Here is an 18,904-nt window from a genome sequence, read left to right on the forward strand (position 1 = left end):
CAAACTTCACTGACTTATGTAACATAACAGATAAAATGATCTATGGAAATATTTGGCCAACAAAGTGCAGTATACATAGCAAATATATTAAAATTAAATATAAATAATAACTGTAGCAAGCAAACAAACTTTTAAACATGCCAGGCCAGTATACCGACATTGATAACTTTATTTTATAATACGAGCTGCCGAATTGATATCATAAATGCATAAACATGGTGGCCAAAAAGTCAATTTTTGGTCAATGGTAAGAAATTTTTCTTAAATTAATTTAATATTAAATATCAATTTTTGATGGAAGGTGTAATAATGTAATGACTGCTGTACATGTAGACTTAGATTAAAAAAAAAAAAATATATATATATATATATATATATATACATATTAATATATATATAAATATAAACAGCAAACTGCTATCAACCTCTTGATTAAAGGCTCTTAGCATTAAAATGCAACTCATCTCCTTTGTAGCTTCCATGTTGTCCCACTTTTACGCCTTCAGAGCACATGAACACAACGAATTAACAACAACAACTTGGAAACTACGGCCTTCAGACATCACATGAATACAGCATTAATCTTGTTAATGTACCAATAATCAGTTGTACATCACTGTTTTGTTCAGTTTGCAAGTTTATAATTACAATCTTGAATCTTTATCTACAAAATTCCTCACAGCCACTGAGAACAGAAAAAAGACACTTCCCTCTGTTGTTTTCTCTCTCTCTCTGTCTCTCCAGTAGCACTAAGGTGTGGCCATATTGCAGTGGTCACGTTTCACTGCTTCTTTAATACGCAGACACATCCTCTAATTGCAATCAAAACAACAAAACAACATATGTCAGGCCCTCAGAGACGGGCAGCCGCATGTCCTGCAGGCTCCACAAACGATGAGTGATGCTTGACAAATGAACACTAGATTGGCTACGTAAATTAGCCTCTCTGTATGTTCAGCCTGCAACGACTGACGCCTGGCAATCACAACATCGATCAATGCTGTGATTGCGGGAGAGCGGGGCCATTGTACGGATGGATCAAACAGAAGAATAGACGGAGAATGGAGCATTAAGAGAATTAGGCATCACATGGAGGAGGAATGGAGAAATGTGATGAGGGAAGAGTGGAAAGAGGTAATGTATAGAGAGTGATATTCTAAGAAGAGGGTCAGTATCATGAAGAACAGTGCTGTGAAACAGCAGTCAGTTTGATTCATGATGTGCAATTTAGATTAACCCTTTGAACCTGAATCAACATCAGTTTTCTTGTGCTGCGTTCAGAATCCTTTCACGAGTGATTTAACTATTTGAAAGTGGAGTAAAGTGGTCTGATTTGTTTGGAGAAACATGGGGAAAAAAAGCAGTGACCAACTTGATAAGAAAGGTCCCACAGCCTTCAAGTACTCAGTAAAAAGTGACCTAAAGAAACCTGGAAAAAAATGGGAGGGGTGTTTCGAAAAGAAAATAAGACAAAAAAGAAACTAGGGAAAAATGTCCATTAAGCAATGTGTATGGTTTCGTATTAAAAACTGTTACAAAAAAAAATAAGAAATGTTTACACTTTTTGAGGTAATTTTTCTTCTTCTTCTTTTCTTCTTTGGGCCACGTCTTGTCTAGTTACTCATTGCTTTCTACCCATGATTTTTTTTTTAAAAGAAATTAAACCAATTTGCCCATGTTTGAAAGGCTTAAACAATGCCAGGAGTTATGAAATTTTTATTTAATATTATCAAAAACTAGGGAAAATGTCTACAAAGCTATAATCATAATTCTTATAATTAAAAAATAGGTTAAAGAACAACAAAAAAAAAAGATATATAAGTAATAGATAACCAGCACCCTATGTGCAGAGGCTGTGCTCTCGCTGCAGCGGCTGCGGTGTTTCAAATACAACAACATGAGTGTGTTCGTTGCTGAGGGCAAAGGGGATACTGTCAGAGAGATTACTTTTTCAAATGTAATTTTTAGACGGTAAAAGCAAAAGTGCGACAATAGGTTTTCTTTCAACACAGTGATTCAAACAAACAGAGGGGGTTGGGCGTCCTCTGATGAGAAATTATGAGCATAATTTCCTGCATTGTGGTGAATTTTTATGCTCCAATTTCTTAATTTCCTGCATCAATTTATGGCGGAAATGTCATTAATTTCATCAGAAAGGTAATATGCCAATGTTATTTTTTTCTGCTGTCTCTAAGGGTTAAAAATAAAATGCAGCTTTAATTAGTATCAAATCATGGAAAAAGACATCACAACTCTTATCCACTTAAGTGAAATGTATTATTTTTCAACAAATTTATTAACATTTATTCTTACTAATTTAAATGACAAACATATTAAGGATGAATATTTTTAAAAGTTTTCTCTGTGTCAGAAATAGACTTTAAAGAATATCCAAGATTGCAAAGTCTTGAATGACTGAAGAGCCATAATGGATAATATGACAAGACTTACGAGTGTAGGACATAATACCATAAACATACATTTACCAATGCAATTGTTAGCATAAAAACACCTCAGAGGAAGAGGTCAGTCCTGTATAAAATAATAAAAAGGATTTCAAGGTAATTCCTCGATTAGCTTAAACATTCTGTGGCCATCTTATTCCATGTAAGTGGACAGCAACACGTCACACAATACAACTCAACATCAAGCAGCAACGTCAATATTTACAGGAACTATCTGCAGCCTGGGTGCGAGCCTCCCGGAGCCTTTGTTTTTGGACACTATGACGAACCCGTAGCTGAAGTAGATGATCAGGCCTGAGGAAAGATTTGAGACTTTTTTAGTGGTGAGTTAAAAAAAAAGAATATACTTAAAAAAAAAAAAAAAAATAATCAGGTTATTTAACCCTTTGAAACCTGGATTAACATCACTTCCTGCATTCAGACGCCTTCAAGTATTTAAACCTTCAAAATCTGAAAAAAGGCAAAGAGTAACATGGCTGAACTGTTCTGTAATTTGCAAGAAATTAGTTGTTTATTTTTGTAATGTAGGAAAAAGACTATTTTTTAATCATATTATTATATCATTTAATCATATATTTAAAATTATTTTTTTTACAGATTTATTATTATTCAACAATTTTTTCAGGTTACTATTTTCCTGTTTTTTCTACTTTATACTATTTTATTTATTTATTTATTTATTTATTTATTTATCTAATTATTTAGTGAATTTTTGCGTCCCATGTTTCTGAAAGACATCAAACCAAGTCAGTCAAGCTCAGGTCTTGGAGGGTTAAGGCACTTGAAAGGAGCATGTCCTTACCTACTGCCATCCAGACAGCATAGCTGATCCAAGTTTCTCCTCCTAACTGAACCATCAGGTAGGTATTGATGAAAATACTTAAAACTGGAATTACAGGTAGACCAGGAACCTACAAAAACATAGACACTCATGACTGCTTTAGCACAACACGTTCTCACCCCAAGTCATCACATATTGCTGCTTTGCAGCGGACTTCCACAGCTGCATATTACGCTCTAGGTATCCCTCTGCGTCAGTGGAAGATGTTCTGGGATGGCACTCAGCGATGTCAACACAGGGGTGTCAATAAAAGCTTGTGCCAGGAATGGTTAGGTTTGGGCAAAAACGGCACACGGTAAGGTGTTGAAAAAAACTCATCCCATTAAGACAGGGAGTGAACACTGAATCTCCTCCATGAAAGTCTGGGTTTGTTTGAGAATAAGTCATAGTTTATTCCAACCTCCACTGCCTCGTAGGACCAGCCTCCTCTGCTGTATGCTAAATATGCAGCTATAGCTTGCAGCAGCTTAGTCTAGCTCAGCATATAAACCAAAAAAAGGAGGAAACTCTTTAATGAGCCTACCAGCACTTCCAATAATCACTAATATACATCTATAAAACTTTTTATATATGATTACATATGATTATAGTAAAACTCTAAATTTCTCAGACTCAAAACTGTAAAAGCTCAGAGAAAGTTCTTGCAAAAGTTGTGTAATTCAAACAGCAGTAATTCAGTGTGGGTTTAACCTGGGTTGGCCTTTCTTCAATGGGCACATCATGTCTTTGCCATGAACTTCCTGTGCCCTGCACCAGCCCCTCAGTCAGGCCCACTAACTGACCCACCTAAAAAGATCTCCTCAGGATGCATGAAATCCTGCCCACCACCAGCACCCCTCCAGTTTACCATGAAAGTAGCTTTAGTCGTGCTCTGTGGCTGTCTCCAGATGATAACAACAGCGAGGACCAGTGTCAGCAAGAGGACAGAGACGAGCAGCACGCTCCACAGCACTCGTCTACGGAGGGACTGCAGAGCTTCGGACAACAGCACGCTTAAAACGATCACCAGGAACACTGGAGAGGAATCACAGCTGTCAGGGAAAACTGAACAGTTGGAATTTTGTTAGTGCTGATATTTCTAATGGAAACATTTGTCTGGGGATTTCTGTTTCAGTAACATTAAGTGAGACTGTTGGCAAACTGTACTTAACTAGAGTTACAGCCATAACGCTGCACACCAAGTTGCACTTACGGTTTACATCCATGTCTGTGAAAACATGGACATTGCACACACATTTTGCCCCAGCAGCACAGAAGACCTCTACAATCAGCACAGTTTCAATGTGGACACCCAAGATTAATGCCACCAATTCAGTATCTGACCAAATTTCTCCCCCTCTGTTCCTCAGATATGACTTTGAATAATGTCTAGAAAAGTGTTTTGTAGAACACCATAATGTAATATTTGACGTCTTGGATATTTTGGAAAATTGTCAGAACTTCATCATCATATCCTGTTAGACATTTGTGTAAAATTTGAGCATGAGTATTCTTGAGTTATGGCCAAAAACATGCTTTAAGAGCTCACCATGACCTTGACCTTTGATCAACAGATTCTAATCAGTTCATTCTATATTCTGCATGTTGGCATTTGTGCCAAATTTGCGGGCGATCTCAAGGTGATCTGTGGATATTGCATACACCACAATAAATCAGAAGAGTCAAGGTCACAGTGAGCACCAAAATCTAATTAGATTTATTCATGCTTGAACCACTTGAAAGTTTGTGCAAAATTAAAAGAAATTCCATCAAGATATTACTTTCACATGAATGACACAAATGCACGGTCACATGACCTTGACCTTTGACCAATGACAACCACAATCTAATCAGTTCATCTATGGGGTCAAGTGTATGTTTGTGCCAAATTTAAAGAAATTCCCTCAAGGTGCTTATGAGATAATGCATTTACAAGAATGACTAGGATGTAAGATCACTATGACATTGACCACCAAAATCTAATCAGTTCATCCTTTAGTTCACTTGACTGTTTGTGCTAAATTTGAAGAAATTCCCTCAAGGTGTTCTTGAGATATTTTGTTTACAAGAATGAGACAGAAGAGGTCATAGGGACCTTTGCCTTTGACCAGTGATCACCCAAATGTAATCTTTGTGGCAAATTTAACAAAATTCCCTTAAGCTGTTTATGAGATAATGCATTTACAAGAATAAGAAGGATGCAAGGTCACCGTAACCTTCTTTTGATCACCAAAATCTGATTAGTTAATCCATGAGTCCAAGTGAATGGTTGTGCTAAATTTGAAGAAATTGGGGTGGATGGACAATCAGAAAACATGCCGTCTCTGGCCTGCGTGTGAGCAGAAAACTCCATCATGCCATGAGGTAAGTGTTTTTTTTAAGAAAACAATAATGGATTACTTACGAATAACGATTGTGACTATGTTGACATTTTTAGAGGTGCGGTGGGTGGGTCGACATGGGGGCCTTAATAGCCCCATTACTGTAAATGGGTCCCGGACATGGGCAAAATCAGGGTGTTCTTTGTACCTGGCAGAACCAAAACAAAGCAACATGTTTATACAAGCTAGATGTTTTACATGACTCAAGTTACATGACGCAAGAATAAGTTATCCCTAAATGAGTTTAAATATTAAAATTTTGACTTTTTCACTTAGCAGATTCAAATCTTGTTGCTCCACATGTGCATACCTTAAAATGAGAATACACACTGCAACAAGAGTGTAGGCAAAGATGGTCCCAATTGAACTCATGTCCACCAGCGCCTTTAGGTCAAATAATAGGACCATGAAAGCTGCAAAGAGATCCACAAATGTGAACAAACATCTGAAAAAAAAGTAACATCGGTAGACTTACTTCATGCCACACAAGATTAGGATAGACAATGTTTTGATTCTATCTTTGTTGGGTCAAAATGTTTGGTAAGATGAAACCACACCTATATTTATACATATTGCACACCAGTAAGCTCACGAGCTCCATGGTGGCAGGGCTGGTTAACCATCTGAACCACTCAGGGTGGTAAAACAATCGACAATCAATAATTCAATAAATTTCATAGAAAAAAAACACATAAAGGAAAAAAAAAACAGTCAGTTAGAGAGCATATTACAAAATGTCTGACATATCTTAGTTGATCAAAACAAAGATTTTATCAAAATTCTATCCAACCAAAATTCAAAATTAATCTATCCAACCATCAATGAATGTTGGTAGAATCTGGTGCCAGTGCTGGTTAATCACACTAGCCACCATGGAGCTCATCAGCTGATTGGTGTGCATTAATTATAGAAATAGATGTGGTTTCATCTTTTCAGACATTTTGACCTGAAGAAGATCCAAGCAGAATTGAAACCTCTTCAATAAACGTATATACCATGAGGTATATACGTTTATTGCCTTTTTTCCTAATGCTGAGTCTGATGAAATGGGGGTCTTAGTATGTTTTAATGATAAAGTTGTTTGTGTTGCATTCCCAGAAAAAAAAGTTTAAAAGACAATAAGAGACAATGATGATAATGGCCAACAGCACACATTGCAAGTGACATTGGAGTCTAAAAAAAAAAAAAGCAGAAAAAAAAAGGAAAAGTGCTCAGCTACCAAAGAGTGCTCCAGGAATGAATCCTAAAACCCAGAAATGAAATAGCATTTTAGCACTCCTGCTTCCCACGTCTTGAAATCAATGGATTTCTTGAATGGTATATGTTAACAAGCCTGAAATAAGGTGTATACAAGACCTTGTTTAAGCTTAAGTGACTTTTGACATTTTGTTCTACGTGCTACGTGCTACGTTCTATGTGGCTAAATGAGACTACAGAGCATCAATACGCCAATCATGGTCTTTCAGCCACATTGTGATAGGGATGTTGAGGGTTCACTGCTTCCCGCATTTGCACTATACATTGGCAAAACCATTAGAATGGCACAATACAGAAACAATTCCTCGCAGGCTAAAACCTCTGTATACATCTTATGGTAAGAAGATTATCAAAACCCCTGTCTAGGACTCAAATGCATGTAGTTCCAGGTATAATTGCAACTAGGTTACCGGCCACAGCTCCTGAAGACAGTGTGGCGAAGACAGGACTTTGCCTGGAGCTCATGTAACAAAGAGGCTTGAAGAGCAGGCCGTCTCTCGCCATGGCAAAGAGCACTCTCGGCATTGGGAACATCACTCCCAGGAGACTGTGGAAAATCAATTCCAAAACTTCACTAGAGTTAATGGAGAGCTTGTCAACACCAACCAAGTTAGACAATCACTTCCATATGACAAATGCAATAAATTTATTTCAATCAAGCCACAGACTGGTATATGTGCAACCTGGTATTACAGAAAAAATAAATACTTTAATACTTACATGACAAACGTAGTTATTTTAGCTGGCAATATGTTTTTATGAGCCCAACCAAATAATTTTGGTGTGGGCCAGTTTCAATATTGCATTATCTCGTATCACTCTACACTTCTCAAAATCAAGCTTTAAAAAATATTATACATCAATATTATATTCCACTTTCACTGAGTATTTTCCATCCTCAGTCCTAATCATTAATATAAAATATTATTACCTTGTTGAGAGTGCACAGAGGGATCCCACAGCCACAACGTACTTAGCGGGCTCCCAGCCAACATATTCAAAGGCCACAGGTAGAGGGCTGTGGCTGTCGAGCAGATAGTACGGCATCATGAGTGTCACGGCAGCTGACACGCCGAAGTAGGCCAAGAAGCAGATGAGCAGGGACGCCACGATCCCAAGAGGTATAGCCCTCTGTGGGTTCTGCACCTCCTCCCCTGAGAGAGTAAGTCTCCAAGTTCAATGCTGACAACCTATCTGGGTCAATACTACTAGAGATATATTAATATTTGGTAATATTTTTAAAATACTAAGTACAAATGATAGTTTATGTCTGATGTAGTCAAAAGAACAACCTATTTAAGTATTGTAAAATAAGGTACCTATTTATCCGGCGACATCATTCTATTGTCAAGATAAACCCAACAAAATGTGTTCTCAGCAGTACCTGTTGTGGCAATGCAGTCAAATCCAACAAAAGCATAGAAACAAGTTGCTGCTCCTGCCAAAGTGCCATCGAAGCCAAAGGGGAAGAAGCCACCAACACCAAACTCGAAGTCAGTTGTTTCATTTTGTGTCGATGTAAAGTTCCTGTACAAGGAGAAAAAAAGAATTAACTGCTTTCATTCAGATGAATGATTGAATTTGATTTCTCTCAAAAACATGGGAAGAAGGCAATAAACAAAGAGGAAATTACCCAAAAATTAGCATGATAATTAACTGAAAATTTGTAACTAAAAAGAACATTAAAAAAAAAAAGCTAACAAGACTTGCTTAAAAAGTCTATAATTGTGTAACATATTTATGATGATATAAAAATATTTTTTTTCCCCTAGCTTTTCTAAAAGTAATTTTCTAAATCTGCTGTTGTTTTTTGCAATTTGTGGAACATTTCTGTGTTGATTGTCTTTTTCCCCATGTTATTAATATATATATATTATATATATATTATATATATATATATATATTTATATATATATTAACAAACAAAACTATACTTTAAGAAAATGCTTGAAATACATAATTTAATTTCTTTTTTTTTTTTTTTTTAATTTGCGGGATATTCCTTGCACCTTTTTGCCTTTTTCCAGTGTTTTCGAAAGAAATTAAATTTTCTCAGGGTTTGGAGTTTTAAATGCTTGTTAAAGACATCTCTTGGCAGCACAAGAGAACTGATATAACTCCGGCTGATGACGGGTTAATGGTTTTAAACTACAGTTTCCCAAATTTTGGGAGATAAATAGGTTAAGATAAAAGTTGTTCAGCATGTCAGCTGAGGGCTACAACTTGAGCCTACTTTTGCAAATTAAAATGCTACCAAACTGGCTGTTAACAGTTTCTGTTTGCAATGTTATACAACACTAATTGGACTCCTTGATACTCACGAAAACCTGATGAATCTAAAGGAAGTTACAAGGACAGTTTATTTCACTAACTGCTAAGAGTATTCATCGATGTTTATTCATAGCCACAGAAAGAATAAGTCAAGCTAAAATCTAAAAACAGTTCATCATGTCTTTGGGTTGAGATTTGACTTTTATGACTCTAGAAGGAATATGATTTTTGATGATAATTTAGGCAATTGGCTGCTAATGTAGCTGAACTTGGACCTGGTCCTGCTCACGACTCAGATTGCATTTTGGTTTCAACAAACTGTGTTGACCCTGAAGGAGTTCTATTAAATGTGAGCTGACTTGACTATCTACAGGAAGTAGAAGTTTTAAGGTTTCAGTAGGTGAACCTGCGGATGGACCATTACAAATACACACACGAGTACACACCAGAATGACTAATTTTAATCCCAAATTATCCTAAAAAGGAGAGATCTTACTCCATCTGGAGAATTGCATTCAGGATAGTTTCTTCACTGATGCGCCAGTTTTTGACATTTCCCTTTATGAAGCCAGAGATGATGATAAAAACCAACACGGTCACATTCACGGCAGTAAAAACTGTGTTCACGATCGCCGACTCCTTCACACCAAATGCAAGAACACCTGAAATTCAAAGAGAAAAGGTGGAAAACTTTAACTGAATTTCAGGTTGCATAATATCCTGCATTTTCTATCCAAAACTTTCACATAAATTTACAGGTTGTTACCAGCGAGGAGCATTATCAGCCCAGCTGCAAAGAAGTCTGGGTATAGAGCCAAGCCAGGTGAGTCCATTGGTGTATGTTCTATTAGAGTTTCAGCAATAACGTTGTGGATGAGGTCATCAAAGGTTCCAGTCCAGGCCTTTGCTACACTAGAAGTTCCTGAGATGAGCAAAGAAGTATACACACATTTAGATTTGTCTGTTTATATCTTGAATGGAGAAAAAAGGATCAATACCTGTTGAGGATATTATTGGTGGCCAGAACGAAATCCCTAACCAAGAAAGGGCTGAAACACCGTGTTAAAGAATAGATTGATGTCTTATACAGTATTTATGTAATAGAGAGAATGAATTTTAATTTGAGAGCCCAGAAGGATACCTTCATTAAAAACTGGACTAAATGGTGTATGTTTCAAGTATCAGACCTAATTTTGTGTGAACAAGTTATCAGACACTATTGCAGTTTAACTAGTAGCCACCCATTGCCTACATGTGTATGTTTTGTTAACAGTACCCTTGTGTATGAAACATATTTTTTGTTTGTCTCTCTACTTATTTTCAACCCTTATTTTATTTCATTAATTTATTTATGTAATTATCCTTTTTAATCTTGTCTTCTTTTTCCCAGCGATGTATTTGTTCATTCTGTTATATATAATATTTATTTGTTTTTTGTATTTCTTTCCTTTATTTCTTTATTCATCTATTTATTTATTTTCCATTTTCACGCAAAAAAAATGTTCGCGTTCAAGGGAGAATTATAAATAATAATAATAATAATAAAAAATAAAAGATTTGCCTATACATTATAGGCCTCTCCCAAATGGTTTATATGATTAAAACAACTATGGGGTCTGTTAAAAAAACAAAGAAAACAAACAATAAATAAAAAAAAAAAAAAATTAATCAATCAATCAATAAAGTTTTTTTTGTTATGATAACCCCAAAGGAAATATAAGGAAATGCAAAGAAAACTGTTTTTCATTGCTCTTTTCTTAGTGAGGACTTTAAAGCAATAATATTAATCCTAAGAAAAAAATAGGAAAACACTGACAAGGATGTTTTGATAGTTTGAGTACATTTTGGTGAAAGTACTTACTTACATACTTTTACTTAAGTAAGGTTTCAATTGCTGGACTTTAACGTAGTAGTGTGTTTTACTCACCAATAACGTAGGACAGCAGCAGGTTCCAGCCGGTCACAAACGCCCACACCTCTCCTACAGTCACATAACTATAGAGGTAAGCTGAGCCCGTTTTGGGGACCCGGGCTCCAAACTCAGCGTAACACAGCCCTGCAAAGATGGAAGCCACGGCTGCCACCAGGAAGGAGATGATGATGCTGGGGCCGGCTACTTCCCTGGCCACCTCTCCTGACAGCACGTAGACACCAGCTCCTAATGTGCTGCCAACACCCAGACCCACCAGGTCCAAGGTGGTCAGGCACCGGCAGAAGTTGGACTCCTCACCCTCTGGCTCCAGAGGCTTCTTACGGGTCAGGCTCCGGATGAACCGTAACACTTTGGCACAAGTGATTCTGAAATCAGCAGATCAGACACATTAGACTGTATCAACATAATGACACAGCAAAGGGAGCAAAATGCAAAAATGGTATGGAGGAAATATTGTTTGGTAAGTTACATAAGGCATTGCTTTACCTATACATTACACTACATGACACACGGTGGCCAAACCTATGTGAAACAACACTTTTAACCCTTAAGGCCTGCTTTAATAAATATAAACACTAATATGTGAATATTATTTTCTACTTTGATTGACTTAATTTTTTAACTAACATAAGTGCTAATTATAAACATTAAATATTAATCAATTTTCAGAATTTACACCTTTAAATGGCAGGTTTTTCTCATGATGCTATTATGTTTTTAGATGAAAAAACAAAAAACAAACAAAAACTAACCACACACTTATCAGTATGAATGTAAAATTTTGTTTCCAAAGTGTATTTTAGAATTACTGTAGGAGCTGAGTTGGAAATTACAAGATTCAACAAAAACACACAATCTTGCCAAAATGTATTGCCATTTGCATGAACACAGCCAAAATAATAATAATAATTAAAAAGTAAAATGAAAAGCATGTAAAATGAACCAAACAGTCCCTAAGGGTTAATACAGTTACTCCATAGAGTTTGGGGTCTTCCTGTGAGACTAGTATTGATGTTTTTGAAAAAGGACGTGACAAATGAAATCAATGAAACAGTGTCAACACTTCAAGACTTCTGGTGTGCTAAGAAGGCGAAGATGAGGATCAAGAGGATTCCAGTTTCATTGATTGGGTCTTAGGAATCAAGAAATATTGTAAAAACTATGAAAATAACAGTTCATAGTTTAAGAAAGCCTCAACACACTGTCAGACAAACATCTGAGCAAAGCCACGTGATGGTATTGTGGAGTAACATTACCTGCTAGCCATTTCCAAGCCAGAGTGTTCAGACTGCAGTCAGCTGTGGGTGAGAAGCAGCTGGTGTCCACGGCTGCTGCTGGTGTGAGATGCAAGCTCCTTTCTCCCTCCAGCCTGCAGACTCACCTGCCCTGCTGCCTGCTGCACGGCCACACCTGAAATCAATGAAGGAAATCAGTGCACCTAGGAGGAGGAGGAACCCTGAGTGACATTATTTGCTTCAACATGTCAGAGAGTGTGTGTCTGCACACACAATTTAAAGTTTGTCTGTGGGTGGGGGCCCTTCAGTGCGGAGTTTGCAAGTTCTCCCTGTGTCTGCGTGGGTTCTCTCCGGGGTCTCCGGCTAACTCCCACATTCCAAACACATGCAGGTCAGGTTGACTGGTGACTCGAAATTGCCTTTGACTGTGAGCATGAAAAGTTGTCTGTCTATATGTGTCGGCCCTGCGATAGTCTGGCAACCTGTCCAGGGTGTACCCCGCCTTCTGCCTGATGACAGCTGGGATATATATATATATATATATATATATATAATTTGACATTATATTTTCTAATATTAAATGTTCTAATGATTCTTTCACTTTTTTGCAATACGTGGACATTTTTTGCCAAGTTGCTGATTGCCATTTTCTTTCCATGTTTTTGAAAGCCTCGGGGTTCAAAGGGTGAAATACATGTGAAGGATGCTGCATGCCGATCCAGGTTTCAACAGATTTAATACCAAATCTATACTTTGGTTTTCTTCATTTGTTTAGGAATTGTAACTCACATAATCAGCTGCAGCCGGGGACTCAGATCTGTTTAAAAAATGGCAACCATAGCAGTGTGTCATTGTAAACACTAAAAAGTTTGGACCTGTAAACAGTATTTTGAAAGGGAGCTAAAGACTGGATTGCATTATCGTAGTCTAGTGATAGAAAAATTCGAGAACCCTAAAATGCTAAAACTACCTACATTCTACAGTTGCATCCCAACATTTTTGAAGTATAAAACGTTTGATCTGTAACATTTGTCAGGTTTTGAGAAATGTATAATATGAAAAGTGTTACATGTCATGTTTTGTTAAAAGTTGTTTCTTTGTAAAATTTGTTTTGAAAAATGTTATGTTTTGTGAAATTTATGTTGTGAAGTGTTTTATTATGGGATAGAAATGCTGTGTTTTTCTGAAATGTTGGGTTTTGTGGATTGTTTTCATGCTCTGTGAAATGTGTTTTATAAAAATGTCGTGCTTACTGAAATGCTGTAATTTTCTGAAATGATGGGTTTTGTAGAATGTTTATGTGTTTTGTAGAATGTCATGTTTTGGGAAATGTTGTGCTTTGACATCTATTGTAAAAGGGATTCCTCCCCTGTAGGTTTTCATGTTGCACCACTGGAGGTGCACGAATGAAGGATCACTAACAAATTTTGAATAAATTATGAACATTTAGACAAACACTTCATTCAGCATGTATGAACGAGTAGAATTAAATGAAGGTCCCCGACTTACCATCACGTCTTTCCATTGCTGGAAAATATAAACTTGGCAGTATATTTTCTACCTGAATGAATAAAAAATGCTGAGCGAATGTATTGATGAGAATACTGACAGTCAAATAACTTCTTCTAACCTGTAATACCCACAAAATATCACAAGATGGCAGCAGGAGCATGAAGCAGAAACGTGTGTGTCTGCGGACGCCTCGCTCCCCTCGTGTCTCCATCGATGACATAATCCCTCTTCCAATGAAAAGGAGGGAATTCTGTTTGAAATCAAGGAAGATGGAGAAGATAGGGAAAGCAATCCGTCTCCTTAAGCTTTAGGAGTGGTGGTGTTATTTTCCACTTTGCCAATTTTCATATGATATTTATGATCATCATGTGTTCATTTACTGGATTGTAATTCCATATTTCATTCTTTGGCTCCTATATCTCCAATATGAATCCATATGATTAAGATTATGGATAATTCAATAACGGCTCCTTCTCCCCCTCCTCTGCTTCTTACTCTGGAGTGTGTGAGAGATGCCCTTGCTTTTCACCCGCAATTAATTAATCATCCTGCTGAATTAATGTTCATGCTGAGACTGTTAAATTGCCTACAAATAAATACAATCACTCTTTGCCACACCCACCTCCCACATTGGTGTGTGTGTTAGCAGTAGTAATGGTGATAGTGTGGATGTCAGGAAGCCAGCAGTGTGTGTGTGTGTGTCTGGGCTGCTGCAAAGTTGTTCTCTACACTATCTATCCGCTCTAATGGAGTAGTAATTGTTAGCAGCGTACTGAAGCAATTCCTTAACCTCATCTTGGCAGCGGGGGGGAAATCGATGCTGTTTGACATTGCTCTTGCCACGCCGTACGTCGTCACACCTTTTGCACGTGAGTGTGTGCCTGCATCTGTGTGTGCAGTGCAAGCTTGACACATCAGAAGTTAAGGCTGGTCACCATGGAAACCCCCTACCCAGAAACAATTTCCCATTTGGTGAGCGGCTCCCTGGGTGGGGTGGTCCTCAGTGAGGATGCTGATAAAAGAATGAAAGAGTGTCCTAAGTGAAGCATCAGTCACTCACCCAACAGACTGAAATCCTTTTTTAAAGCACATAATGGCTCTTCCTTTGTGTGCCAGTGATAACAGAGATGACATCGTGACCTGCTGACATCGGCCTTTTCTCACAGATAAGCCATGCAACTTAAATGACACATTTTAATTGTATTCAGCTGTACTTTATAAATAAACTGACTTGATTTGGCGCCTGCACGTGCTCTGTGGTTGTATCATATTGGGTGTGCTTTGTTCTGGATGCTTTACATCAATGGCATTGTGTGACCTTGTTTCTTTAAAATAATGGCTGTTGGTGGCTCAACAACATGATCTCATCCCAGCTCATCACATGGTGCCGCTCTGTTAGTGACCCTCTATGTCTACTTATGACATTTTAGGTATCCTTCTGCATCAGCTGTTTATGCTCTGGATGCTGTTACCATGATGTCAACAAATGCACATGGTGGGAAGACACAGCACGATCCTTATGTTTACACAACAGCAAGTGGCAACCAATTCCTACCTTCATGATGGTTAAGATTAGGCAACAAAGTCATGGATGGATAGGTCCATAGGCAAAAGAAGCACATGGTAAGGTGAAGAAGAAAAAAAAACCCAAAAACATACTGATATCCACAAGGGAAACAAACTCCAGACTGCCACATGAAAATCAGTTGTTTTTGGAACCCACCCTCCGTCCCATCCGCTCTAAAAGTGCACTCACTCACCTTAAACCACGTTGTAACCGGCTGCATTGTTATCAGCAGTGTTGTTACCGGCAGCATTGTACGGTTTGTCTGGCTGCAATTTCAATTGGCACCACCCCTGCGCATTGTATGTGGATGCGCCTGTGAAATGACCATGCTGTTTTTCCACTGCCAGAATTTAGCAAACTTTGGAGCATTGAAAGCATGAATGTAATTAAAAAAAAAAAAGCATCATGAATGGACCTTAACCGCTTCACAATAAACGCTTTGATGCTGACAGTTTCAATGTATCCGCCACATAATTACATAACATATCTGTGGTTTGCCGAAAGGCTTTTTCTGGTGATTGGGTTGATGATATTGCACTGCTCAGTAACACTGTTTGCCGTATAGATTTATCTCAGAGTAGACACAAGGGCTAAGTGATTAGATATGCCTTAATCACTGACAAATCAACTGCAACATCACAATGTGCGCCTCCAACCCTCCAAGGAGCTTATGGATAGGACGCCTCCTCCTTTCTAATTAAGACAGCTCTTTCACTTCCCTTATGTGTACTACATCACACTGTCAGAGGCCACTCTCCCCCTAATCCTGCACCCTGAGTAATGGCACAAAAAGGTGATGGGCGTTAAAATGTTGAGGCGTTCCTTTGCCATGGCGTGGGAGCCAGTGCAGGCCATTAAAAACTCATTTCTGAAATGAGACATATGTGGGGAAGGGGGTGTGATGCACTGGGAGGGTGAGATATGTCTCACTGTTATTAACACGGTCAACACGGGCCAATTATCTGCTCTGTCTTCATTTGGAAGGGGGCACACAAGAAGAGTGAGGAAGAGAGAAAGGCAGGAAGAGATTAGAGACTTGCTGTAACCAAACAAAGCCACAGAGAGCAGATTATTCGTTCTCTTGTATTATCTGAATGCTCTTACTCATTCATTTTTAATTGCATTTTCTATTGCATTACGAGAAAGCATGACTTCAATGGCCCAAAAAAAACATAAAACTAACATCTTTGTTACCCCAATCTAGCTCATGGATTATCACAAACACACTCAAAATCCATCTAATTCGATCAAAACTATAACTGAAAAAAGGCCGTGACTGACTTTTGACTGATTGACTGTTTGCTGTCTTCTATGAGCAAGTCACATGGGTAACAAATTCTATGAAGCCTATGTCTATAATGCATTATAATGCATTATGAACATTAGAATGCCTCTGTAGTGCTGTGTAATCATAGTCATAAGCACTCATTATTATGCTTTATAAACATAATCATAACTCATTATGATGCCAATGTATAGAATAAATTATGAACATACGTGGGTGGACAGAACCTATTTCGTGCGCATAACCTGGCAGGATGCCTTCATGCCAGTAACACTTTAGAATACATAGAGTGAGGGTGCCTGTAGGAGGGGAATGTGCTATTGGGGGGGGGGTTGAATGGAAGTGGTAAGCAGGCAGACTAAATGGCAAAAGTGGTCTGTAAGATGGCCTTTAGGTGGCTTTGCTTGGTGGACTCACACAGGGAGACTCCAACCATCTGTGAGGGGAGGAGAGATCATAACCTCTTTGACATTATGCAGGCGCCTGTCTAATGTAGATTTATGACAGCATAGGCTGATGCCCTTCAGGCAGAGTCCCACTACAGCCTTCATATGGAGACTTACCTCATAATAAATAAATAAATAAATAAATACAAAATGAAAATATTTTGTATATGTAAATCATGCAGTCATCATTGCTGCAGGTGTGAGTATTCAATAATAGCAAACACTTTCTTCATTGAAATCACTATTGATGTACTTGGCACTGATGAAAGTCTTTTCTGCATCACTATATTGATTATCATCTGTTTCTTCAAATTATTTCATTCTCAATTAGATTTGCATTAAATGGAAATTTGTCTTTTGCACTGTCACGCACCACAGCAATGTACAGATACACAACTATACAAAACAATTATGTATCTTAATATCATAACGTGAGAGCATTGTTATCCTACTGGCATGTAAGTTCATTAAGGACATCACAGCAATGTCTAATACTTAGCAAACAAACTTTTCCTGAGCGAGACTTTGACACAAAACAGAATGGAACAAGCAAAAGAAAAAGAAAAATATTTTGTTTTGATAAGCAGCACCTACCCCTAGTGGTTACATTGTAACCTGTTGTAAAACATGGTCACTGTGTGCAATTCAACATGTTCTCATCCCAACTTGTCGCATATTGCTTCTTTCCAGTAGAGTATCACATCTACATAGTATGCTCTATGTATCCCACGGTGTCTGCTGTTTACACTCTGGGATGGTGCTGCCGTGATGTCAACATATGTACACCATGGGATGACACTGCAAATGGTTATGTTTAGACACCTAAAGCACATGGCAACCAATGTCAGGACATCAGCAAAAGCACATGCTGGCACGGATGGTTGAGATTGGGCAAAAGGGCACATGGTAAGGTGAAAAGAAACCCCATCACATTCAGACGAAAAGCTAACGCCAGACTCCTGCATGAAAGTCCAGGGTTTGTTTTATCATGGCGGCAGATGCCATCCAGCCAGCCGCCAGCTTATAATAACAATTTAAACAGTTCTGTAAAGCTGCGTTCTCTGCTTAAGTTGTCCAGCGACGAATCATGCACACACGAAAAGTAGCTTTTGCCATGGGGATCTCTCTCCTTCTCTCTCTCTCTCTCTCTCTCTCTCCCTCATTCTTTCTCTCTCTCTCTCTTTCACATATATCATTGTTCATATGCTACTGTAATTTTCTTAATGACACCTATTGCATGTCTGTCTTTCCTGGAAGAGGGATCCCACCTCAGTCATTCTTCCTGAGGTTTATACCAGCCCCGTGAATTAAACTGACTGTGTGTGTGTGTGTGTGTGTGTGTGTGTACATATTTGTGTGTGTGTGTGTGTGTGTGTCTGTGTGCTTTATGCCTCATGACATCATGCCACCGTGGAGGCTCACAGTGTCTGATGCCAAGCAGCACATTCTCCACCCTTCTTTTCCCTCAAATACACACACAAGGAACAATAAATGCAAATGTTCATGTGAGAATACACTACTGCAGTATGGATATACTGTACATCACACTCGCATGTGCAAATAAAGCACATGGTGTCACAGCATTTGACCAAATGTTGTGATTGCTTTGGGCCTGAAGCCAGCGGGAGACCATGCATGTTGACCAACATACATGCACGTAGACACAGTGTGGTGGTCCGGTAGGTTGGCTCTGGTGCTTGGAGAGGCTTGATTGAAGCAGATGGACAAGTAA

General features: G+C 38.2%; 1 protein-coding gene across 1 annotated transcript; it reads right to left on the reverse strand.

Moving 5' to 3' along the window:
* Nucleotides 1–2,398: 2,398 nt before the first annotated feature.
* On the reverse strand, nucleotides 2,399–12,556 carry LOC121954472 (cationic amino acid transporter 2-like). Its single transcript, XM_042501980.1, is given in 14 exon segments — nucleotides 2,399–2,688; nucleotides 2,690–2,733; nucleotides 2,736–2,759; nucleotides 3,268–3,376; nucleotides 4,154–4,320; nucleotides 5,690–5,814; nucleotides 5,977–6,079; nucleotides 7,334–7,470; nucleotides 7,855–8,077; nucleotides 8,308–8,450; nucleotides 9,691–9,856; nucleotides 9,961–10,116; nucleotides 11,122–11,492; nucleotides 12,384–12,556. Coding segments are annotated over 14 exon segments (1,821 nt in total). The 5' UTR covers nucleotides 12,395–12,556; the 3' UTR covers nucleotides 2,399–2,646.
* Nucleotides 12,557–18,904: the final 6,348 nt, after the last annotated feature.

Source organism: Plectropomus leopardus, chromosome 15 (assembly GCF_008729295.1).
Source record: "Plectropomus leopardus isolate mb chromosome 15, YSFRI_Pleo_2.0, whole genome shotgun sequence".
Classification (NCBI taxonomy): domain Eukaryota; kingdom Metazoa; phylum Chordata; class Actinopteri; order Perciformes; family Serranidae; genus Plectropomus; species Plectropomus leopardus.